Source organism: Anolis carolinensis, chromosome 3, assembly GCF_035594765.1.
Source record: "Anolis carolinensis isolate JA03-04 chromosome 3, rAnoCar3.1.pri, whole genome shotgun sequence".
In the NCBI taxonomy this organism is placed as follows: Eukaryota; Metazoa; Chordata; class Lepidosauria; order Squamata; family Dactyloidae; genus Anolis; species Anolis carolinensis.
In genome coordinates, this window is record NC_085843.1 from 228,372,120 (window position 1) to 228,398,334 (window position 26,215).

At 41.8% G+C, this 26,215-nt stretch overlaps 1 protein-coding gene across 1 annotated transcript in view; it reads right to left on the bottom strand.

The window, feature by feature from the left end:
- Nucleotides 1-26,215, bottom strand: part of sorcs3 (sortilin related VPS10 domain containing receptor 3) — a 665,522-nt gene that overhangs the window by 236,017 nt on the left and 403,290 nt on the right. Inside the window, exon 5 of the mRNA XM_062976280.1 lies at nucleotides 24,042-24,115. Within this exon, the coding sequence (XP_062832350.1) occupies nucleotides 24,042-24,115 (74 nt within the window). The remainder of the gene's footprint in view (nucleotides 1-24,041; nucleotides 24,116-26,215) is intronic.

Below are 26,215 nucleotides of genomic sequence, written 5' to 3' on the forward strand. Positions count from 1 at the left end.
CAAATTCCTCCTGGCACATAAAATGACGCACCAAGTAGCAATTTTCCTCCTCATCCCCACTTCTCCTGGTGTGTCATTTCTATGCGCCAGGAGAACTCTGGCAGCATGCTAATGGTGGCTGGGTAGGTTATTTTATTTTTTAAAGGATTTTTGAAGGGTTTTCGGGAAGGGGTTACAGCCCTCTGGATTTTCCAGGCCAATTCAGCCCAGAAAACTCAAGAGGACTGTGTGGACCACCCCCTCAGTAGTCCCAGGATTACCAAGGAGGCGGTCACCACAGGGCCCATACTGGATTAGACCCAGGTCTAATCTAGTACCTAATTAATTCAGGATAAATCCAGGTTTTTCTGCTTTGTCCTGAATTAATTTGGTTTTACTGGAGGCATCGTTTGGATGCCTCCGGTAAAACTGCAAGAGCTCCCGCATTATGGACCCTGCCTGGATGAGTCCAGAGAGGTGGTTTGCCAGTTCCTTCTTCTGAAAAATAGCCTACAGCACCTGATATTCATTGGCAGCCTGCTATTCAGGTACTAATCAGGACTCACCCTGCCTAGCCTCCAAGAAGAGACAGGATCTGTAGCCAATAGGATATTTAGGCACTTCCATCCACTATATGTACTGCAAAAGTCTGTCCCGATTTTCATTTTCTATTTTATCCATGTAGGGCTTCTTTTTGGCTTTCTTTTCTTTTGTTTGGGCATAGATTTTATATTCAAAAAATCTAGTGTCAATCAGATTATCCAACTGATATGCCATCAAATTTCTGGGAATTAATTTTGTGGGTCAACACATGTTGACTTTTATGTGAGAAGATGTTTTGCAAATAATATGATCACACACAAATGTCCAATAGACTCAAAAGTGGGATAGCTTTTGTAGTATAACCAGAGTCAAGTATAACCCCACTTTCTATCGCACTTTATAAGAATGATGGCACTAGTACTACTTTATAATGTTTAGTTCTTACACTCTGCCGTGATGCTAATCCATTTGATGAATTTGTAATATGCAATTGTGATCTATGATTTTTGTATTAAAAACACTCATGCCAAAAGTCCTTGATTCCTCAGCATTTTTGGTAAGAGTATTACAGCAATGAAATTAAATGGGAACTGAGGATATTTTTACTGTAATCATTATTTCAAATAAGAGATACAAGTCCTGCATGGACATTTTCCTCTGAAGTAAAACCCTCAGACAGCTTTTTTTCAGCAGACCGGCAAATTAAAATAAATCAAGAGGGAAAAGATTACATACAGAGGCCATGCCAAATTTGTGAGTACGTTTTGTATTTGAGTTTGTGATATTCCTATGTCCACTTCAACCAATACTTTACTTTTATCGCATTGCAGAAGCATATTCTGGACATTTTAACTTATTGCATAGTAATCTTTCTGGCTTAATTTGGCAGAATCTTCAGTCTGATACATTATCTTTAAAACATTGCACTAGAAAAAAAAAACCCTGAACTGCCTACAGATGCTCAGTTTTCCTTGCGTGTTTCATTCTTTTCATTTGCATCCACATTTATGATTGTGAATATGACATGCCTGATATGCCATGGTTCAGTGATCCAGCTATTTCTGGACTGAGAGGCAGAGAGACAAGCTTCAGGAAATAAAGAGAAAAAAGGGGGGATCAAGTTTGGAATAGAGCTTCATTTGATAAATTAGTGCAGTAGAAGAGAGTTTAAAAAGGAGCCAAAGTTTAAAAACTGCTCAGAGGAGATGCTAGGACAGCACTTGGCACAAATGCCAATGGCAAAACACATCTGCAAAACATCCATCATTCACAGGCCCAGTAACCTAAGTACTGCTTCCCTTGATCACAACAATGATTTTGTAAGAAGATTTTGCTAGATGTGTTCAAGTATGGCATATTCAATCTTAATTAAGGAAGCGTAACATCTCTGCTGGAGGCAATCACAAGGAGCCATCCTAGGACACTATTAGCACACTAAATTTATGCAATCCATCCAGGAAGCCAAGACTTTTTATTTCAGCTGCATGAAAAATTCACTTGTATTTCATTATCACATTAGCAGACAGAGAACTAAAATAGGCTGGTGGGGCGTGTTGGCAGTAATGGTAGTAATACTTAAAATCAGAGATTTGTTTGTTATACTTTCTTTCAGACCCACAGGTATTGGAGTTCTTTTTTTACAGTAATTTTACCTTCCAGTGCTGTTAGCTGGTATATAACTTTGGTCTCGCTATGTTTTCGCTGCTCTAGGGCAATGCTACTTAAACCCTTTCCACTCATAACCCTTTTCACATGAGAAATTTTATGTGACCCAGGTATATAGGTATTAAAATAGGTATACAGATCAAGCATTTACTTTTTATTTATTTCGTGTCAAAAGCATTGCATAATAAATAAGTTTAAAAGCAATAAAATAAAGGAATCACAAACAGCTAAATAATTTTAGACCAAAAGTGGGCAACAGCAATCACATTGTCCGTAGCTTTGAACAACTCCTCCTCTGTGCATGAGGCAGGGCACAGTGGACAAGCATACATATGAGGAGTTGTTTGTTCTGCTCCACAGTCACACAAGGTGGAGGATTCTTCCAGGTAGTGCCATTTTGCCAGGTTGTCTTTTGATCTACCCACTCCGCTTCTCAGTCTATTTAGGGACTTCCAAGTTGCCCATTCTTGGTTTGCCCCTGGAGGCAGATCCTCATGGGGGACCATCCAGTTGGGATTGCCTGGTTTAGCTGCCCAGAGGGACACCCTTGCTGTTGCTGGGGGAACATCAAGAGGAGTGGTGGTTCTCATGAAGCGGAAAGAGCCTCCTCGAAGATTGAGTAAACCCAGTCGGGCGTCCCCTGGGCAATGTTTCTTGTAAACGGCCAATCTTTCCAACCCAAAAAGCATTGCATTGCTTTTAAACAAGCATTTACTGACAACAAATAAAAAAGATACATATTTTGAAACAACTATTTGATATGCATAATATTTCACCATTTCTTAAAGATCAAAGCAAATTAGCTGTCACGACCCAGGCTGCAGAGCACCAATAACCATACACAGAGGCCAGAATCTATCTAATATCTTTATTGTAGGAATATATAAAGTTAATAAAAACAAGTGTAGAAAATAGTCCAGAATTAGACCTTTCAGGAAAGGTCAGAATTAGTCCAAAAAAGCAATGTCCAATAAGAAATATTAAGGTCCAAAGTTGTAATCCAATAACCGAAACACTCACTTTGCCAAGCAAAGTGAGGGGAGATGACAAGGTCCTTTAGTCCATGAAACTTGAGCGAGGCTAGGAAATAACTTGGTACTTGAAACAAGGCTTGTACGTGGAACAAGGTAACTAAGAACAAGAACAAGGTCCGTGGAATAACTTGATAAATCCGTGGAACAAGGCAAGGATTGATCCTGGGAAACAAGGCAAAGTCCGTAGATAAACAAAGGCTGGGAAGCAAGGCGAAGGCTGGATAGCAAGGCAAGGCTTGAGCAGGAGCGAGGCTTGAACCGGAGCGCGCTGTCCAGACACAACTCGCTCCGTAGGCTGACGAATTGACTCCGCGAAGTTACTACGCGGGTAAAACACCTAAATAGAGTCTAGCTTCCCGCCGAAGCAGTTCTCTGGGAATCAGAACCGAAAGCTAACTCTGAGACCAGATGTGAGACTCCCCAAAGATTCTCACGAGAAGCAGTCTTAATTGGCCACATTCTTAGCTGCAATCCTCGCACTCCTGCGCGAAGCTGAATCCAAACTTCTCTGTTGTTTACAAAACTCCCGGCGCAAGAATACGGGAGAAGTAGGCTCTGGGCTTGTTTGACATACTTCTGGGAGACAACTTTCTTGCAGGTGCAAGGTTCCCAGATCTGCCTGGGAAAGATCTGGCTGAGAGGAATCCAGTTCAGACTGGGAAGGTAAAAAACCCAAGTTTTCATCTTCATCAGGAATTACAATGTCCTGAGCAGGACTACAAGGCCCATGGGTCATCACACTATCCCCCTCCTCAAGGCCCCTCCCAAACTGGGGCCCTCTCCCCGAGGCGCGAGGTCGCGGTTTGGTGGGATAGGTCTGATGAAAGCGACGGGTTAGATCAGGAGCATGGACTGTGGAGGCGTCTTCCCAAGAGCGTTCCTCAGGGCCAAAACCCACCCAGTCAATGAGATATTGTAGGCGGCGGCGGTGAAAGCGAGAATCCAAAATGTCCTCAACCTCGAACTCCTCCTCCCCATTCATCAAAACAGGAGGGGGGGCCGGTTGGTCTGTATCAGGACGCACACCATCCGCCGGAAGGAGCAGGGAACGGTGAAACACTGGGTGAATGCGCATTGAACGCGGAAGTTGGAGTTTGAAAGTCACGGGGTTTAATTGCGCCACCACTGGATAGGGACCAATGAAACGGGCATCTAACTTCCGGCAAGGGCGGTGGGAGGGCAGAAAGCGAGTGGACAGGAAAACCCGATCTCCTACCTTGATTTCAGGGCCCGGCTGGCGATGTTTGTCAGCGTGGCGTTTATAGTCCTCCTTGGCTTGGTCCAGTTGCTGGAGCAAAAGTTGTTGCACCGCTGTGAGTTCCTGCAGCCAATCCTCTGCTGCGGGAACCTCTGAAGTTTCAATGACAGGGGGAAAGAAACGTGGATGGAAGCCGTAGTTTGCAAAGAACGGCGTTTCTTTTGTAGAAGCTTGAACTCCATTGTTGTAGGCAAACTCAGACAGTGGTAACAGAGAAGCCCAATTGTCCTGTTGATAGTTTACATAACAGCGAAGATACTGCTCCAAAGTGGCATTGGTGCGCTCCGTTTGCCCATCTGTTTGGGGATGATGAGCTGAAGATAAGCGAGAGTCTATGCCCAATAGTTTTTGTAGTGCCTTCCAAAAACGAGAGGTGAATTGAGATCCACGGTCTGTGACTAAACTCTTGGGCAATCCATGTAGTCTGAAGACATGTTGAAGAAATAGATCCGCAGATTCCTTGGCCGTGGGGAGGCCTTCGCAGGGAATGAAATGGGCTAACTTGGTGAATAGGTCCACCACCACTAAGATCGTGGTGAATCCACAGGAAGGTGGTAGGTCAGTGATGAAATCCGCGGAAATTATTTCCCATGGGCGAGATGGGGTAGGAAGGGGGTGTAAAAGCCCTGAGGGCTTCTCCCTTCGTATCTTGGAGCGCTGGCATACTGGGCAGGTGTTGACATATTTTTCCACATCCTTGCGGATCTTGGGCCACCAAAAATCCCTTAGGATCAAATGCATAGTTTTAAATAGTCCGAAGTGTCCTGCTGGTTTGCAGTCATGACACAGACGAAGCGCTTTTTCCCTGCCCGGTCCGGGTGGGATATAAACATGATTTCTATAGCAGAGCAGCCCATCTTTAAGCGAAAAGGGGAAATGCAGACCTTGGCGAAGTTGGTCCTGCGCCCAGGCATCTGCTTGCTGACTAGCCCTGATTTCTTGAGCACAGATGGGTCCTGGAGTAGGGGAAGTTGAACCAATGGGAATGGATTTGGTGTTCCCCACCGTGAGCGTGGCAAAGTTCTCAGGTTGTAGCAGTTGGGATTCAAAGGTCTCCTTGCGTCCTGCAGCGTATTCCGGTTTACGTGACAGGGCGTCTGCTTGCTTGGTTTGGGCTGGGGTCACATAATGGATCTGGAAGTTGAAACGTTCAAAGAATAAAGCCCAACGTTGCTGCCTCTGATTTAGTTTGCGGGCAGTTCTTAGATGTTCTAGATTACGATGATCAGTGTGGACTTCAATGGGAAATTTGGCCCCTTCTAGCCAATGTCTCCAAGTTTCAAAGGCTGCCTTTATGGCCAGTAGTTCTTTTTCCCAAATGGTGTAATTCCTCTCTGGTGTGGTTAGTTGACGAGAATAAAAGGCACAGGGGTGGAGGTGATCTCCCACCGGTTGTAAGAGTACAGCCCCAATTGCCACATCAGAGGCGTCCGCTTGCACCACAAAAGGGGTTCCAGGATTTGGGTGCTGTAGAATTGGCTGGGAGGTGAATAGTTTCTTTAGTTGCTGGAACCCTTTCTCTGCTTGATCAGTCCAGCGGAAAGGCTGCTTTCCACGGATGCAGCTAGTGATGGGGTCGGACCAGCGGGCAAAATCTGGAATGAACTTGCGGTAGTAGTTCGCGAACCCCAAGAAACGCTGCACCTCTTTCTTGTTAGTTGGCGCCCGCCATTCCAATACTGCTGAAACTTTGGCTGGATCCATGGAAAGCCCTAGAGGCGAGATGCGGTAACCAAGGAAATCTACCTCTTGTAGATCAAAAGCGCATTTTTCCAGCTTGGCATAAAGTCCATGATCCCGCAATCGTTGTAACACCATTTTGACGTGGTTCTCATGTTCTGATTGTGATCTGGAAAACACCAAAAAATCGTCCAGGTAGATTATCAAGAACCTGTCTAGATAGTCCTGAAAAATGTCATTGACAAAATGCTGGAACGTTGCGGGGGCTCCGCATAAACCGAAATTCATAACTCGGGACTCAAATAATCCGAATTTGGTCTGGAAGGCGGTCTTCCACTCGTCCCCTTCCCTGATGCGAACTAAGTTGTAAGCCCCCCGAAGATCCAGCTTGGTGTAAACCTTGGCTCCTCGAAGCCGATCCAGTAGATCCGAGATTAAAGGCAGGGGATAGCTGTTCCGCTTGGTGATATTGTTCAATGCTCTGTAGTCCACCACCAAGCGTAGTTCCCCTGACTTCTTCTTCACAAACATCACTGGGGAGGCGGCTGGGGATTGAGAGGGTCTGATGAATCCCTTGCGAAGGTTTGTCTCTAGGAATTCCCTGAGAGCTTCTTGCTCTGGTTCAGTCAGGGAGTAGAGATGCCCTCGCGGGATCGGGGCCCCCTCCACCAAGTCAATGGCACAGTCATAAGGTCTATGTGGGGGTAATTTTTCGGCTTCTTTCTCATTGAATACATCCCAATACTCGGAGTACTTCTTTGGCAAGGTGATGATGGGCTCGGTGTCTGTGGCATGGCATACCTTGGCTACGAGGCAATGGTTTTGGCAGTACGGTGAAGCAAACTGCAGTTCTCTGTTGGACCAGGAGATGTTAGGGTCGTGGAGAGTCAGCCATGGAATTCCCAAAATCACAGGGAAATGGGGGACCTCGGTAACAAAGAAGGAAATCTCTTCCATATGTTCCCTTATCCACATCCTGGTGGGTTCCGACCACTGACTTACGGGGCCCGTCTTGAGGGGACGGCCGTCTATGGCTTGCACCACACGGGCATTCTTGAAATCATGATATTGTAATCCCAGAGAGTCGGCATACTCTCTATCGATGAAATTGTTGGTAGCTCCAGAGTCTATCATGGCGTGGATCATGACGGGTCCCCTTTTTGCTGACCATAATGTGACCACGAGAAGGAACAGGACCCCGGTTGGCGGCTCTTGGATGGATTTTTTGACCGGGTTGGCGAGCCCCTCTACACCCGGTCGTTGGCTTCCCCCGCCGGCTGTGTGCCAGTCGGCTCAGACGCCTTCGTCTCCGTGGAGGACGCCGCCGCAAGACGGGCGGCAGGCTTCCCTTTGGCTGGGCACTCTCTGGCGAAGTGGCCCCCGTTCCCGCAGTACCAGCAGAGGTTTAAGCGTTGACGACGGGCCTTCTCGGCGGCATCTAGTCTGGGACGCACATTGCCCAACTGCATCGGCACCTCCTCGCCTCCTCTGGGGTATGGGGTTGGCGGTGGGGGTCTCCACACCGGACGTGGCTGAACGCTGGCGGGAGCGGGGGGTTTTGCCCCGGCTCTACTGCCCTGGCCTCGAACCCACTGTTTCCTGTTGGCAATCATGACTTCAGCCCGTAAACATTGATCAATGAGTGCCTCGAGGGTCTGGGGAGGATCCACCTTGGAGATTTCTTCCAGCATTTCAATGTTGAGACCCTCCCGGAATTGTCCCCTGAGGGCTACATCGTTCCAGCCGGTGTTGTGGGCCAGCACTCGGAACTCGGCTATATACTGAGACATAGGTCTGTCTCCTTGGAAAAGGCGACGGAGTTTGTGACCGGCTGCCTCCAAATTGTCCTCGATTCCCCAAGTCTCCTTGAGGTGGTCCAAGAAGTGTTGCGCTGATCTTAGGTGTGGAGAGGCTTGGTCGAACAGTGCCGTCGCCCAGCTGGCCGCTGGCCCGTCTAGAAGACTGTAAACCCATGCCACTTTGATGTCTTCTTGGGGAAACTCGGCAGCACGGGCCTCCAGATAAGCTTGACATTGGCGACGGAAGACATGAACCTTAGAAGCTTCTCCAGTAAACTTGGTTGGCAACGCCATGGCCGGAAGACGAACTCCGCGTTCCTTCAAACCCCTTATTTCTCCATCCTGTGCATTGAGCTTATCACGGATTCGGTCCACCTCTTCCTTGTCGATGGTGTAGGTAATCGGCTGGCCGCTCGGCCCAGGTACGACTCCGGTAGACATTCTGGCCGAGGTTAATTGGTGCTTAGGGTGGCGGAGTCAAACTGTCACGACCCAGGCTGCAGAGCACCAATAACCATACACAGAGGCCAGAATCTATCTAATATCTTTATTGTAGGAATATATAAAGTTAATAAAAACAAGTGTAGAAAATAGTCCAGAATTAGACCTTTCAGGAAAGGTCAGAATTAGTCCAAAAAAGCAATGTCCAATAAGAAATATTAAGGTCCAAAGTTGTAATCCAATAACCGAAACACTCACTTTGCCAAGCAAAGTGAGGGGAGATGACAAGGTCCTTTAGTCCATGAAACTTGAGCGAGGCTAGGAAATAACTTGGTACTTGAAACAAGGCTTGAACGTGGAACAAGGTAACTAAGAACAAGAACAAGGTCCGTGGAATAACTTGATAAATCCGTGGAACAAGGCAAGGATTGATCCTGGGAAACAAGGCAAAGTCCGTAGATAAACAAAGGCTGGGAAGCAAGGCGAAGGCTGGATAGCAAGGCAAGGCTTGAGCAGGAGCGAGGCTTGAACCGGAGCGCGCTGTCCAGACACAACTCGCTCCGTAGGCTGACGAATTGACTCCGCGAAGTTACTACGCGGGTAAAACACCTAAATAGAGTCTAGCTTCCCGCCGAAGCAGTTCTCTGGGAATCAGAACCGAAAGCTAACTCTGAGACCAGATGTGAGACTCCCCAAAGATTCTCACGAGAAGCAGTCTTAATTGGCCACATTCTTAGCTGCAATCCTCGCACTCCTGCGCGAAGCTGAATCCAAACTTCTCTGTTGTTTACAAAACTCCCGGCGCAAGAATACGGGAGAAGTAGGCTCTGGGCTTGTTTGACATACTTCTGGGAGACAACTTTCTTGCAGGTGCAAGGTTCCCAGATCTGCCTGGGAAAGATCTGGCTGAGAGGAATCCAGTTCAGACTGGGAAGGTAAAAAACCCAAGTTTTCATCTTCATCAGGAATTACAATGTCCTGAGCAGGACTACAAGGCCCATGGGTCATCACATTAGCAAACAAATGAACTTTGTCTACTTTTCCATAAAGAATTAAATTGTGGCAGGATAATTGACCCACAAGACAAGATTCAACATTTGGTTTGCAGCCTCAAGAATACACTCTGTTGGCTTTTCTTTCCCCCCGCTGAATTAATGTAAACATCTAAATCAGCCACTAGGTGGCAAGCTACACACATTCCTGTGACCCCCAGATTCAGTTAGACCCACACTTACTGGACAGCAGCTGCTGCAACAAATGAAACCTGTTCTCCTATCAGTAGGGAACTAGCTGACTGTCTTTCCCACCAACCTCCTCACACAAGCAATCTCTAACACAAGGGAGAACTACACAAGGGGAGAACTGCAACAGAGGATCTGCTTCTACAGTTGCAAGTGAGATCACTTAGGAGAAAAACTGGCAGCATTAGTCAAAAAAGCGAACAGATTCCTGTTAATTGTAGTGGCTGGTGTAAGTAAATTTGCTACCCTGTTTTAATGCTATTGCAAACTGCCCTGAGATCTCTTGATTATAAGGCAGGGTATAAATATTTTAGTAAATAAATAAAATTAGTGAAGACAGGGAGGACAGAGCAGGAGACATTTTTTAGTTACATAACTATGATGGTTACATAGCTATATCATAGGGCTGTCCGATCGATGACAAAAATGTTTCAAAATTCATTACAAAATTAGGGGGCACTAGTGATTTGTTTCTAAAGTGTCATTAGTGAAAATTTAATTACTATAATGAGAGCAATGCATTTTTCCCCTTTTTATTATAGTAATTTAGGGGCTCCTTTCTCCCTCATTTGTACAGCTATTAGGGTGAAACTTGATACAATGATAGAACACATCTACCACTGTTAGCCCATCAAGTTTCTGAATATTTCACTTATCCATGGATTTTGGGGCATTTTTAAAGTGTTTATGCATAACATTTTTTAAAACTATAAGAGGGATCGCCTTACATTTTTTATACAGTGACACAAGATAATAGGGGAACATTCCTCCTCCCAAGTTTGAGAAATATTTATACATCTACTGGTTTTAGGGATTTTTAAAAAAGTTTTGACAACAGCTATTTCATTGAATGTCTCTCATATTAACCAATAAAATTTCGATTTGGGGATTTTTTTTTCCCAGCCCAGCACAGAGATGTATTTATTAGAAGTATCAGTCAGTCCTCCTCATTGCAGATTTAACAATTTATTGGAACTCTGGCTCGCTACTGCTAGGAGGGACAAATTTCTCGCCTATCCTGATAGGGCCTTTCTGATATTGAGCAGAACTCTGAGAAATGTAGTTTAGGGCAGGGCCTTTTGAATTCTCTGACATAGGGGTTCCTTGCCTTCCCACAGTACATTTCCTAGAATTCTGTGCTTTCTCAGTCTCCTTCCCAACGAACTCTGCTTCCCTCTCCTAATGGTGACAGGCCATTAATTTAAAGAGGAAAGACAGCCTTTTTGGCTTGGCTTTGCTTCCTTGCGCTGAAAATTAAATTGATATTGGAAGGCTTCTGAGATTTACAAAATCCAAATGAAAAAGTATTGGGTAAATTTTGATTCTTAAGTTTTTGGTGTGGGCCATACCCGCGCAACGAATATCACATCGTAAGTACAAATTTGATACGACTTACAATGATTAATGAAAAATTGCACACCTCTATTATATAGCTATGTAATTTTTTCTAATTATCTTATATGAATAATATTTACAAGTGTATTCCCTGTTTTCCTGCATAAAATCTATCTACTTTCTAAAATCCATTCTGGAGGAAAATGCAGTGCAAATCAAGACACATGAAAGCATGATATAATAAGGAACAGAACTGTAGAAATCCAGCTATCCCTGGGTGCTTTCTTCCTCTGGGAGTAAAATGCCAACCTGCAGAAAACAAATGGAGCCTGAGCTAGCAACCAATGAAGAGAAACATATTGTATGACCTTCCTTCTAGAGGAAATAAGGCAAAAACAGCAATGTTTTTTCTTTCCTCAGATCATACCCATTTAACAAACTGGGCCTGCATAGGTTCATGCCAAATTAGATGTTAATTTGTCTTGACAGCCCTGAGAAGAAACATAAAACAGCATGACACATAAAGAAGACCAGCAGTGGCAAAGGGAATTACAAGAACAGATATTTTTAAGGACATGATAGCCACTTTTGAGGATATGAAGAATTCAATAGATAGTGAGAGTGCTTAATCTGTGGAAAGAACCCCACCCTTCAAATAATTGACAGTGGGTACTGATCTCAATAGAACAGGTTCCCCATTCCATCCACAAACTCTGCTCAGCCTCTCAATAGAAGCAATTTTTATCATGCACATGAACCTGATGATTGTATGACAGAAAATGGTTAAAGATTGCTACAGCAAGAAGCTGCATTACCTAAATTACAACAAAAAAAATCCAGGGAACCCTATTTGGAAAATCCTGATTCACACATTTCACTCAGTCATGCTTATTTCTGTCTAAGGAAGATTGCTCTAGCAGGAGATGAAAGATTTGGTTTATAAAATCAGAAGTACATAATTTGAAATTATGATAGTCCATTATAAGACAGAATACCTAAGAAATCTGGATCTTTGCAAGTCTTAATGCCTGACCATCTTGGTTGTTTTCTTGACAAAAACTCTTAATAAAATACAATGGAAGGTCCCTTAAGAACAGCAAGAAAAGGAACTTTGTTTGCTTCTCTCATGACACTACAGAATACTGATAAAGCACTTAATAGTCACCCTTTCTTTTTCTGCCTTCCCTGGTGACTGATGCCGGGACTCAACCTGTATACCTTTCCAGAAGTAAATTACCTGAAAAGCAACTTTTTGGAGTAGCATTCCCAGAATATCCCAGCTAGCTAAGTGGGAATAATAGGAGTTGAAATTTAAAAACTAACAGTTCAAAGCCTCTTTGTGGCTCCAGCTTCTTCAACCTGCTTTGCTATCACTTCCTAGCCCATGTACTTCCTCTAGTGCATGCAAGCCAAACTCAAGGCCGACAGGTTGAATCCGGTCCGTCACGTCATTTGATGTGGCCTGCAACACTTTTTAATGCCAGGGCTATTTGAGGGCCAGTGACATGCTGTGGTTAAAATAAGTAGACTGGACTTTTCTTCAGAACATTAGAGAAGAAATCTTTTGCTGGAGCAACATCTAAAGCTTCTGCTATGTTCCGTGTGCACTGTATATTTTCTCAACATTGGCCTTTTGTGAATACAGCTCGCTGAGCTCTTCCAGTATTTCTATTCCATATGGCAGTAATTGGCTTCCTTGTTGGGATGAGGAGCTTACTCAGAAACATACTTTGGATTTCCCACCAAGGGGGCAAGAAATTAAAACTTTTGAGAAAGAAAGAGAACTTCTCCTAGGAAGTTTATTTCACTTAGAAAATTTAAAAGCAGAAATGTCAAGAACTTCTTCAACAGCACCCACACTAAATGTCAACAGTATGAGGGTGTTGCAGCTCTTTTCATAAGCACTTAAAGGAAAGGTCAGGCATGAAGCCAAAGGCCATCATAGAAACTGGTTGTCTTCTCTTTTCAATGGAGGTCAACTGTGACTTAATTGGTGAAATGTTTCTGTATAGCGCTGCTTAACAATATATACGAAACCAACTATGAAGGTGGTTGAGAAATAAAAAGACTGAAAACAACACAGTATATAATGAACAAATCCAAAGAAGCAGATACTTTGAAAGATTAATTGCTCTTGCAGCATTTTGTATGCCATCTAAATCCGTTCAATTGGCTAGTCTTACTAGACATTTGCTTTTTAGCTAATGTAGACAATTGTATATTTATATGGCTTTTTACTCTTGACAGTTGCACAAAATTGCTTACCAACAATGTAAAAATATTACTGACCACAACATAAATCCAACAATAAAACAAACTGAAAATACCCAAACATCTAATCAAATCAGCAGCAATCAATGTAGTATTCCTCAACTGACTTCTAAAACCTTCCTATAAAACAGTGGCTCTCAATCTGGGGTCCCCAGATGTTTTGGCCTTCAACTCCCAGAAATCCTAACAGCTGGTAAACTGGCTGGGACTTCTGGGACTTGTAGCCCAAAAACATCCAGGGACCCCAGGTTGAGAACCACTGCTATAAAAAATAAAACTGTTCTGCCCCTTTATCTAGAAGTCTTCTGGGAAGGTGCAAAACAATCTCAGTCACCTACAGATCAGTATCCTTATTGAAAGTGTCATCACCTACAACATCTGTCATTTATATGTCTCCTATTACTGATCCTCTTTCATACATAAATAATCCTTTGTATTGTATATTGAGGGCTGTAGTGTTCATAAAGTACTGCTTATGTGTTGGTGTATACAGAATACATTTCTTTAGGTGAGTAGTAGTACACTTTGCCTCGGGGCAAAAATCTATTCTCATTAAAAGAAACCCTGACAGAGCAAATTGTCATCTGAAAAAAAAAAAACCTGTTAAATGTTTAGATAGGCGTTAAATGCTTAGCTAACACCTCTACCTCAAGCCTGAGCCACATACCTGCTGAATGAGAAGTCTATGATCTAGGAAAATGGTAGAAAGAAAACTTCAAACTGCTGTAATTCACCTCCTTTCACATTCAGGACAAAAGAGTTCCTCTGAAGTGAATCCTTGTCATCATTGTTTGCATAATATTCCAAACATCTTCTCATACTTCCCATTCTGAGATCTTCTCTAAATCAGCACTGATTCTGATAGTTATGACAAAGATGAAAGTCCCCACTGACAAATCAGCTCCACCTGATACAAAATTTACTATTCCCACCATGACAAAGGGAAGAACTACTCTGGAAAGGTTAGAAACATATCTTCTTTTCTGCCAAATCAGACCAAGCTGTTCAAAGATAACATTTCCAGAACGAAGAATGATCACCCATAGTTCCTGAAACTACTCTAGATGGGATAGCCGTTCTGCCTAATCGGCCCAACACACTGTGCAAAATAGAAGTAAGCCTTCTATAATTCCATATTCTAAATTATACAATTTCACCAGAATCCAGCTCCTGGATGTTATGACAATTCAAGAGAGACTCTAAAAGAACTTTATATTGATTATACCTACCTAGAGAAATCAATATAGGGTTGCCATATTCCACTTCCTCAAATCTGAGCATCGATTTCTCACTGAGTAAAATATTGAAATTATAGAAGCTACTCACCATCTCACCTCACACTTTCACAACACAGCCTTCTTTTGTTTCTTGCACTCTGCTAGCACCAATCATGCTCCCTTACCTTCCACTCCTCCCCACTCATCCTCATAGTGCACCTTCTCCTTTCTTCTTTCATTTTCTTATTTTCACAGCTTGCTGCCCTATCCTTCAACTCCCTTGCTCACATCACATTGCTTTCTCACACCTAAAAGGCAGAGGAAAACCTATTGCTTGATGAGCAACTTAATCAAGGAATGCCTACATGTTTCATACCGTATCATCAGCACCTCCAAGGGCTAGAAGTTTACTTTAAAAATGAAAGTTGGAATTCAGGTCATATGATGATCCAAATGAGTGGCACACCTAGATTATAGGTCAAATAAGACGTGTGTGGCAAGACAATCCCAAACTTATAAAGCATTACTGTCCAATCCACTATTCTAATTTCTTCTTTTTCTCCAAGCTACACCGTGAGGAGAAGAGAAAGTACTCTGTTCAACTTCACCTTATATCATTAGGTATTGCATTTTCCCATATATCTGGTCATGTGAATGTTCACAGCAGAATGAACAGGACTGGAAGATGAATTTGTATTTATGGAGTTTATGTATCGGATTCTGTCATGATCCCTATCTCATGCTATCCGACTAACAGCCCTCCTGACACAGAGCACTGAAACAGAGCACATTGCCATGGGACAAAAGGGAAGACAGGACATATGAACCAGCCATAAAAAGTCAAGTTGCCCTGAGGTGGGGGGGGGGGGGGGACAGGCTCTGGAATGTAGAAATGGGCAAGCTCCAGCTGCCAGGACTCGAGTGATTTATGATGCTGTAGCAAGGCCTATATAGATGGGCAGAAGTGCAAGAATCTTGTATTCCAAACAATAAAGACATATGGCATTTACAGCCATTGTGAAAGAATCTTGGCATACTCTTTCAAGAAGACTAATCCACAGCAACACATTTGCAGCTGAGATACCCTCACAGATTCCTTGCCAGGACAGGGGACATGCTTGTTGTTCTCTACTCTTGGTTTAAGGCCCATCCTCCTCTTTGTCCCAAACAGAGTTCAGCATATATATAGCTGGAGAAGAAAAGTCTATAATACCAAGATCCTCTTCTCATGAAAAGATCCACCAACCAGCCATGTTCTGGCCCTAATGAGCCTGGAAAACGTCAAAGTTGCTTGTTTGTTTGCTTGCTTATCTGTTTGTCTGATGTGTTCTATCAAGTCTCAAATTTGAGACATCTTTCCTTTTCTCTGCCCTACTCCCCCCCTCCTTTAGAGGCACAAATTACCTAAATTTGTTTTTTGTAAACTATCTGGTTTTTTCCCAATATGTAGAGAGCAGAAGTATATTTGCAGTCATTAACTATACCCGTTTCTTTGCTTCCTGGAAACTTAGGACAGTCAATACTTTGAAAACCAATGCTGATTCATAAACCACCGCGTTGAGTAGGACTGACCTAAATGATTCCTTAGATATCGTTTAGCCTTTTTGTATGTTCCTGCATGCTGCAACAGTTTTTTAAAAAACTTGCCAACATTCCTAAAAGTTCATCTTCATGACTAAACTGTAAGATACACAGAATATCCTTGATACTGGCAACTGTCATCCAGGGGCTTGTTATAGACTCCTGTTGCCATCTAAACAAATGGAACTGCTATCAACTAGTCCAATTATTCTTACGCACAGCAATAAAGGACAACGATTTCTCTACACTGCTGTCAAAACTCACTATGGGGAAAAAAAACTAGTTGCTGGAAACTCACATAACCTACTTTACTTAAAAGAACTGTGGTGTATCCTAGTTTCTGTGTCTGAAGTTCTTATGGAGCCTCATGTTCCCTCTGTTTAATGATGGCAAAATTAAACTAAGCTCCTTGTAAAGAGGAAGCTCTGGGGAATACCAGGAAACAAAAGGACAGGAGTTTCAATTCTCTCTTCTTGCTGAGAATGGATTCTGCCTCATATAGCTGCTGATGTATAGTCATCTTTAAAGAGTTTGTTAATTTCCAGTGGGGAGACAGGCATAAAAGGAGAATCTCCTTATCTTTAATGGAATGTTACTGAGCTATACAAAATGGCTCACATTCAAAACAAGCGGGGAAGTGTCTTGTCTGTTTTGCCATGATAAGAGACTGTGTTTAGTACACAGCAGGCATCCCACTCAATCTGCTAAATGTGTGAGTGGTTTAAACTTAATGACAGAGAAGCTTCCAAATGTCTTGCAGCACCACTTTCTAAAAAAAGAAGAAAGAAATTAATCAGACTATCACATCAGACATCTTGGGGGGGGGGGGGGGGGCGGGAGCCCTTCTGCACAAGCAGTGCCAGATTTTTACTTTCAGGACCAGGAATCATACTAATTCTGGAAATAAGTAAAAAATCATCAGATTTCAAAACATTTTACAGACAAGATGCATTTGAATGTAATGTGCAAATGCAGTCTGTAATTACATGCACAAGCCATGGATTTAACCACTCTAACAGCCAGAAGGACAAGATAGAAAGCATCTGTTTTCAGCTAATCACTGTTTAGTGTATAGAGAAATGAAGACAAATTATGGTTAATATTAACTATGGTTTATCAAGTCAAATCCAGAGCCTCAATAAAGACTGACTTGTTTTAGAAGACAATATTTAATTCTCTTTGAAATTCCTTGTTTAGACATTTAAAAACCAGGTTGAAAACAATCTGAAATGCAATATACATTCAATTCGAGTCAGTATTATAGAATAATCAGCTCTAAAAGACTTGACAGAACACTTTCCAAAAAGAAAATCATATAATCCTAGAGACCAGAAGGGCTATCCTGTTCAACCCCCTGCCATGCAAGAAAAGCAAAATCAAAACACTCCTGACAGGAAGCCATCCAACCTCTGCCTTAAAAAACCCAGAGGAGGAGACTCCACCATGCTCTGAGGCAGCGCATTCTACTGCCAAACAGCTCTTACAGTCAAGAAGTTCTTCCTAATGTTTAGGTGGAATCCCATTTCCTGCAATTTGAATCAATTGCCCTATGTCTATGGAGTTCATCAGGTACACTGCAGAAAGGGAGGGGGTCATCTTAGCAAAGCATATAATCCCCTTCAATTTTAAAAGACATTGTTTCATCTTACAAATCCCATCAGGCACTATATGTTCTCCGGCCTTCTCCCATTCTGCCCCACACCATCACACCAGCAAGTGTAGCCCTCATCCACTCTGCATTCTTTTTTTCAATCATTTTTAATCAATACTTCAATATTGAAAAACAAGGTTACTATGGACCTCATCCCATTGTGGGTTGGGGAAGTGAGCAAATTTTAAGCCCCGTTGCCATAATCTGTCTTTCCCATGCCTTCCTGTTCTGCACAGGGATGGTTCTTAATGGAGGCCCATGAAGCCACCACTTCGGGCACAGCCCTTGCTGGGTGCTCTCAAAGCGGTGGCGGCAACCATTGGGTCGCTCACCAGGGAACAAGGAAGTACTTGCTATTCTTACGAGATTTCGGCGAGATCTCATGAGAATAACAAGTACTTCCTTGTTCCGCAGTGAGCGACCTAATGGTTGCTGCCGCCGCTGGTAAGTTGGAGGGGGGTGAATTAGGGGGGGGGGGGGCGCCCTAGGTTTGCGTATATACTGAAAAAACCTAGGGCCGCTCCTGGTTCTGCATCAGACTAGTGTTATTATAAACCATTTTGCCATTATCCCAACCTCCCATGCCTTTGTTTTCTCCATTAGAAGTGTTATTATAAACTACTTTGCAACAATCCTCTCCTCCTAAGTTTCCTTCCCTCCATTAGACCAGTGTTATTATAAACAACTTTGCCAGGACCCCCTCCTCCCATGCTTGCCTTCCCTCCTTTAAACCAGTGATGTTAAAAAGCTAGCAAGTGCATAATTTCGATGTCACTGAAATGTGAATCTGTCAGATCCCATCTCACATGTTTAACCACTTTTTCTTTCTTCAAGGCACATCAGGAGCTCCCCCCCCACACACACACACACACATAGACACTATCTCTACACTTCTACTACAGAGAACCAGAAGTAGTTTTATGTCGTGCTAAGGGTTCCGTGGCACTTTGTCTCTGAAATGTCTTAGAAGTGTGTAGAAACAGAGGACTTATGCCTAATGAAGTCCTATGTCTCTAGAGCAGTAGAAAGCAAGTTTCCCACTTCCTCAACATGACATATTTTCAAATATTTAAACGTAGGTATTATGTCCCTTTTCAACCTTCCTTTTTCCAAGAGAAGCACCCCCAGCTCCCTAGGCTGTTTCTCATAGGGCTTGGTTTTGTTTTAGTCCCTCCCCTCTATACATGTTCCAGCTTGTCAATATCCCTCTTAATCTGGGGTACCCAAAATCAGACACATTATTCTAGGTGAAGTCTGACCAGTGCAGAAGAAAGTGGTACTATTACTTCTGTGCCGTCACGCCTGGGGCTGTAAACTCTTAGTGAAAGGCATGGACGTGACATCTTTCCCCAGGGGATTGCTTCTTGCCCTCCTTTAGGGAAACTGGAACTCCCAAGGACCAAAACACTGTAGATAACTCAAAAACTGGGTTTATTGTTCACAAAGGGGGTAAAAGAAAATATACATTACAGTCTTTGATTGTTTAAGTCCATGAAGCTTGTCCAGATCCCTCTTTCTCTGGCTGTGAATGCCGGAGCAAACTCAGCCTCAGTCCAATGACCTATATCTGAAGACAAGAGTCTTCCTCTGTTGCCAAAGGACTGATGTGAAGGCGCTTGAGACTCCTCAATGTTGTTCAGGTTGGCCCTGAACATGAAGTGTGAGTCCCAAGGGTAAGAACCTCAGAATTGGTGCTGAGAGGTAACTTTTAAAGGGCTTTTAGTGCCAAGTCTCTCTCTCACGTCCATCCGATAGAGAGCTTGCTGGTGGAATGAAAAGGAGGAAACACAGTCCTACTCCAGGAAGAGGTGGAGCCAAACAGTTTTACTGAGTGAGCAATATAACAGGTACAAACAACATTGATTGACAGATATAAATAACCAATCCAACTACATTTACAGGGTAAGGGCAAAATCAGGCATGATACAACAATTCAAATCTTGAAACTTATAGTTTGACATATAGATGGCGCCACTCGCGCCGTCACAACTTCCCTCAATATAGACACTATACTACTGTTATGTGGCCTAGAATTGAATTGGCCTTTCTAGCTGCGACATCTCACTGTTGAATCATGTTGGTAGATCTATAGTCTCCCAAGACTCCTAGATCCCTTACATGTGTACTGTTTTTAAGCCAGGTGTTACACATTTTTGAGAAATCTATGTTGACTTTTTATGAGTATGCCATTCCTTTCTAAGTTTTTACAGATTGTCAGTTTAATTATCTGCTCTAGATTTCTTTCTGGTAACTTCCCAATGGAAAGATGCTTGAACATTGTTATTTGACATTGTTCCTGGACTCTTACGATAGCCTTTCGATGTGACTTTAGGTTTTAATGAAAACATCAGAAGTGTGTTTCCCCTTTATATGCCTGCCTTCATGTCACCTGATGATTTATGGTGACCCCTTGGAACTTTGTAGAGTTTTCTCTGGTAAGAAATACTCAAAAGTTGGTTTAGCAGTTCCTTCCCTGGAAATATAGCAGCTGGTATTCATTGGCTGTTTCCCATTCAAATTTTAACTAAGATTTACCCTTATTGGCATCCAAAATTCAATGGTTCTGGTCCCTTTATTCTATTCAGGCCACTGCCCTTTATAAAACAGTTTATCACTGTTTCATGAAAATTAAATTTTGGACCGATAACTTCTGAGTGGGCAGAAGCATATGTATCAGAAAAGTTAAAGTTCTGATTTTGGCAAAAATCCATAATGTAACAGAGAAGCTGAAAGTCCACACGCCCTTATCCTTTCTTTTTATTCCACAGGGGAGCAATGGCAATGCATGGCAAAACCTGATCAAGAATGTTTTATGAATTATGAGGGAGAGGAAGGCTGTGCAGCAGCCCTGCTTATTATGTAAGCTCGTTGAATAGTTTCATTTATATGAAGAGCTCTGAATACCACTGGGTCATTTTAGAGAACTTAGAAAATGCCCAGAGAAAGTGTTCTCTCTAGACCTCCAGCATGACACTATAGTCAAATTCTGCCAGATATTCCACTAGTTGGAGCTGATGGCAGTCGAGATCAGGAACATCTGGACAACCCAAGGTTCCCCATCCCTGCATGGGAAGAAATGTTGCTTTGATAGCTTTTTTTCTTATGCCAACCTGTTTAGATCTAGTTATCTCAAGATAACATCTTCTTTTGATTTACAGCACCAGTTGTTCCAGAAGTAAAGGATTGTTTCTCTACCATCTTGTCACAGAAACATGTCACAGAGTCTTTTCGAAGGAAATTCACTACCAAATCTTAGAGTCCTATATAGGTTCCAATTATTCATTTCAAGTATCTAATGCACAGTAAGTAACTTCGATGTAATCATATGACTGAGCCAGTATGGTGATTCACATGGAAACTCACTAGGTAACGTCTTGAGCAAGTCATATTTTCTCAGCCTCAGAGGAAGAAAATGCAAACTTCATCTGAACAAATGTCAAGAAAACTCTTTCATAGGTTTATTTTAGGGCCCTTCCACACAGCCATATAACCCAGAATATGAAGGAAGAAAATCCCATAATATCTGCTTTGAACTGGGTTATCTGAGACCAGACTGCCAGTTCAAAGCAGATAATGTGGGATTTTAATAGAAATATATATTCATAACCTGTTAGAATTATGAAACCAATACAGTTAGATATTGGTGCAGAGCAGCAAAAATGCAGAAGACTAGGGGTTTAGGTGAGCAGAGATAAAAAATAAAAATAAACAAAGAAACAAAAAATAGCCAGCCTCCCTTTCCCTTTAAAAGGTCATGCACATAAAATAAATATCAGAGACATCAAAATAAAATAGTAAAAATATGTTTACTCACAATCTTATATGATGATGGTCATACAGGTAAAAACATCTTAGTTCCAAAAAGAATACAGTTCAGGATACTACATATCTCTTAATCAAGAGCAACATCAACATGGCATGGCATAGTCAAGAAGGCAGAAGAAGAGAGACAAAGAGGCAGGAAGAGGCATATGTACATCACTTCCTGTGTGTCCCCAGAAAGGATACTCCCATTTCCCACATCACATGCAAAACCCCTAAATGGTGTCATCAACTTTGGAATGCAGCTTGGCTCAGGTTACTAAGCAACAAACAAAACTAACTACATAAACCATCCCACATTGAAAATGCATGCATGATTGCTTAGATAACCCAACAGATTTTATACAGCAGAGTGGAAAGGGCCTTAGAGTCACCATAAGTCAGAGACAACTTGAAGATTCACAGCAATAATCATATGATCACACGAATATCTTTTTCCATGTTTTTACACAATGCAGGCATATATGTTCATTTATGGCAATAATTAGAATTTAGGAAGTTACTTTTAAAAAGTAATGAATGCACTTTATATTTTTATAGTGGTAGAAAAATCATTCATTGACTGAGCTAATGAAGCTCAGGGAAGGGAATCATGTAGTCTTCCAGATCTTGTAGGACTGCAACTTCCAGCAGTCCTAGCCAATGCTAAAGTATACACTAGAATCTGCAGTCCTACAACACCTTGAGGTCATATGGTTTCTGGATTAGTTTGTTAATATGAGAAAATCAGACAAGGCTGGGTGAAGCTCAACTTTTAAATCAGCTGGATTCATTTGTTAGTCTGATGAAAGCAGAAGAGGCTGGATGCAACACAATTTCTTTGTTTTTTAATATAACAAAACCAGAAGAGGGTGCAACACAATTTCCAAATCAGCCATTGAAGATTCCTAAACATTGTATGTATATATGTATGTATGTTGTATGTATGTTGCCAGATTTATTTATATCCCATCTTAATGTCTGTTAATGCCTTGGGGCAACTTTTTACAGACAATCTTTTACATACCTACAAATTAATATTAATGTCACTACTGATTAAACTAGGAAAAATGTAAAATAAATTAAAACAACAGCAACAACATCCAGCACATTATATAAGGCCTGAAAAATCAATTCTCAAAAGTCTACTGGAAAAAAAGTTTTTTTCTTGCTTACAGAAAGATACTCCTTATTTTTCAAACATCCATCCTACCTTTCTCCTTACACAGGTTTCATGTGTCTTGAATATGTGTAACATATACTTTCCTAGTAGCAAATTAAGATAGTTCTTTCACAGCTTGCATTTTTTTTAAGAAGGCATGTGTTTTTGATACAGAGGAAACCACGTGCATGAATAAACTCTCTTTACAGAATGGATATGACATGAGAAAGAATAATAGAGGCAATTATGCACTGGAGGGGAAAACATAAAGAGACATTGTTATAAACTAGACTGTCCCGTAACCTCTTCACTTGAGCATTTGGGTGCTCATTTTCTCCTTCTTAACATCACCCCATGGGAATCAGCAAGGAGAGTATGTCACTAACAGAATTAGGCGAATGGTTTGACTGATGCATTTGGAAATGCAGAGTTTCCCTTCCCGACTGGGTAGAGGAAATTTTCACTTGGTTGCAAATTTAATAAGATGCTGGAAAATGACAGACAGCATAAACCATGAGCTAACTATAGACTCAAGGGAGTTAAAGAGAAAGAATCTTTTTAAACTCAGCTACCAGATAACATCCCAATGCAACAATATGGATTTGTGCAGATTGCCCCTTCAAAAAAAAAAAAGATATGCACACAAAGAAAATAGTATTGAACAAATTTAGGAATGCTGCTTCTCATTCAAATTCCTCCCAGGGCTATTCTGGAAAAAAATGTGCTCCCCCCCCCCCCAAATCCAATTCATGAAGCACATGACATCTCTATCATTCTGTTCCGCTAAAGGCTATTTCTGTGTTTATATCTGGGATTTTTTCAAACCAGCTATATGACCTTTTCCTTTCTTTATTTTTCTTTCTTTTTCTTTCTTTTTCTTTTGTATTTCTATCAGCATGTTTTTGGGTGTACAATAACCATGCTTTACTCTATTATTTCACTGGGACTCGTTTCATCCTTCCAAACCAATTTCACAAGAGAATGAGGGGCATGCTGCTGGGGAGGTTGAGGGTGGGATTTTGGGAGGGAGAAGGGATTGGGAATTGTAAGCATAATTTTTATTGTATTTATTATATTGTAACTATATTTAACTCACATCCATGACATTAATATTTATTTGTTTTTTATTTGTTTATAATTCTTGTATTTCCCATTTTTAATTTTATTGGGTTGTTTCATGTAATTGTGAGCCACCTTGAGTCCCCAGGGGGAGTAAAGTAGTATAGACATAAAGTAAATAAAATAAAATAAATAACTTTTGTTAGATGGTACAATGAGTCAATACAACGAAGCAATTTGAATGAAATTTCAATTTTTGTATCCTTTTTCAGGACAACACAATCTTTATTGATAGCAATAATAGCAAAACAGACAGAAACTTACCAGTAAAATCGGTTTGGTGTAATCCGCTCATGCATGATCTGCCATCTTCTCCCAAAATCCATTGAACTGTAGAGCTAAAAGAAAAAAATGGCAAATAAGTGTCACACTAGACATGCTTGCTCCCTAAAATCTGTCACCAAAACAGATGCTCCTGCAAAAGTAAATCAGATATTGGTTGAACATTTGAATGTTTGGTCTTATAAAATACATTTAATATTTGAAAATATAATATTTCTTTGGAAAGGATTCATTTTTACATGTAGTAGATTGTCGGAAAGAATGACCTCAACATTCACATCAAACAGAACTGTATGCAATATCTAGTAATTCATTATTGATGCTCAGTATTATTAAATGACATTCTGTTGGTGCTCAGAATTGCATATTCCAATACTAGGCTGGTCGTTAACAAAGGATATTCAATTTTTCCAGGCCAAGGAGAGGTGACAGGGACAACCATCTGAAGAAGTTTTAAGGTAAGGTTAACCATAAAAGGACATTTCAGTAGCTGCTTTATCTCTGGATAGAAGTGCCTCTTTTGATTTGCAAATGTCTTTGTTCTTCAAGTGCCTCCCTCATGGAGCTGGATTTTATGAAATCCTTTGTTTTGTGTTCAACTAAGAAGTTGTGTCTGTTGTTTTAAATCATAGTAGTACCAGCAACTTTGGAAAAAATGCTTGAAAATTTTAATCTGTGTGTACGCATGTACTTGTTTTTATTATTTCTTGCTTATTTACATACACTTGGACTGAACAAGCACAATACATTTAAGCAGAACTTTCCTCCACAACCATTATACCAGCATTGGAGAGATGCCAGCAGAGCACTGGCAAAATACATACAGTCTGTGGGGAAAGGGACAACCCACACCTACCCACACACACACACCTCTGGGACTGTGCGCATGCACGCACACACAGAGGGTCAATGGACTCACAATGGGTACACAACTCCAGCACAACTCCTTCTGCACAACACAATGATTAGTTGTCATCCCGATAATTACTATGGATAGAATTCAAATATTGATCTCCCAGAGTTCCAATGCAAGACTGAAACTATTGCACCATGTTAGCTCTCAGAATGTTTTCACTTCCTCAGTTGCAGAAACATAACAGCAATAATCCCCAAAATATCAGTTCCAGACATCCTTATAGGCAGAGGTTCAACCATCAAGGCAACACCTGTATGTCTCACTCCTAGTTGAACATTTGGTGTCACACTAAACATGTCTCCTGCCCTTATCCTTGGATTCAAGGACTGGGTTTTCTTTCAAGTGTTTGACCACCATCTACCCATCTCCTTACTCTAATAGGCTAAGGATTCCTACTGTAGGTTCTCTTCTCCTTTTGAGAAATCATACTGAGCCCATACTCTTCCTCAGCTGTGATATAATGACTATATAAATAAACAATTTGCTCTGAGCAGATGTTTGCCTTTTTAAAAGTAAACTATTTAACAGAAGTGGGAAATTGAACTCCACAGGCTATATGTGCCCTTCTTTCTTCTTCATCTAGTATTCAGAAAAAAGGCTTTAAACACAATTTTAGAAAACATAAAAATGGCAAACCATTGCTGCTAGAGCAGCATTTTATTCTTACATAGGTTAAAACTACTTTTTATAACACGCAACTTTGGAAGCCAACAATTAGAACAACAACAACAACAACAATAATAATATATTTTTATACCCCACCATAATCTCCCAATTGGGACTTGGGGTGGCTTACACATGGGGCAAGTGCCCCTAGATACAAATAAAAACGATCCATCAAAAACAAAAACATAGATAAAAATAAAAACAATAAAAGTAACAAAATAGTTCAAAAGACAGTTTCAATAAAACATAAGGCTATCAAACAGCCACATGCAGCGAAATTGCCATAGTGCAATGGGCGTGGTAAGGGTCTACAAGGGCAAAGGCATGGGACAGTGTAAGCAGTGTAGATAGGGCCGGGTATTGGATAAAGTGAGATAGCAGCATAATCTTCTGGAACATCGGGGCTGAGCATATGTGACAAGGGACTAGGCCAGTAATTACCAAAGTGGGCGCTACCGCTCCCTGGTGGGCGCTATAGCGATCCAGGGGGGGCAGTGATGGCACCTATTAGGAGATGGGGTGGGGCCAGGGGAGGGGAGGGGCCTCTTCCCAAGTGCCAGAGACAGGGCTGAGA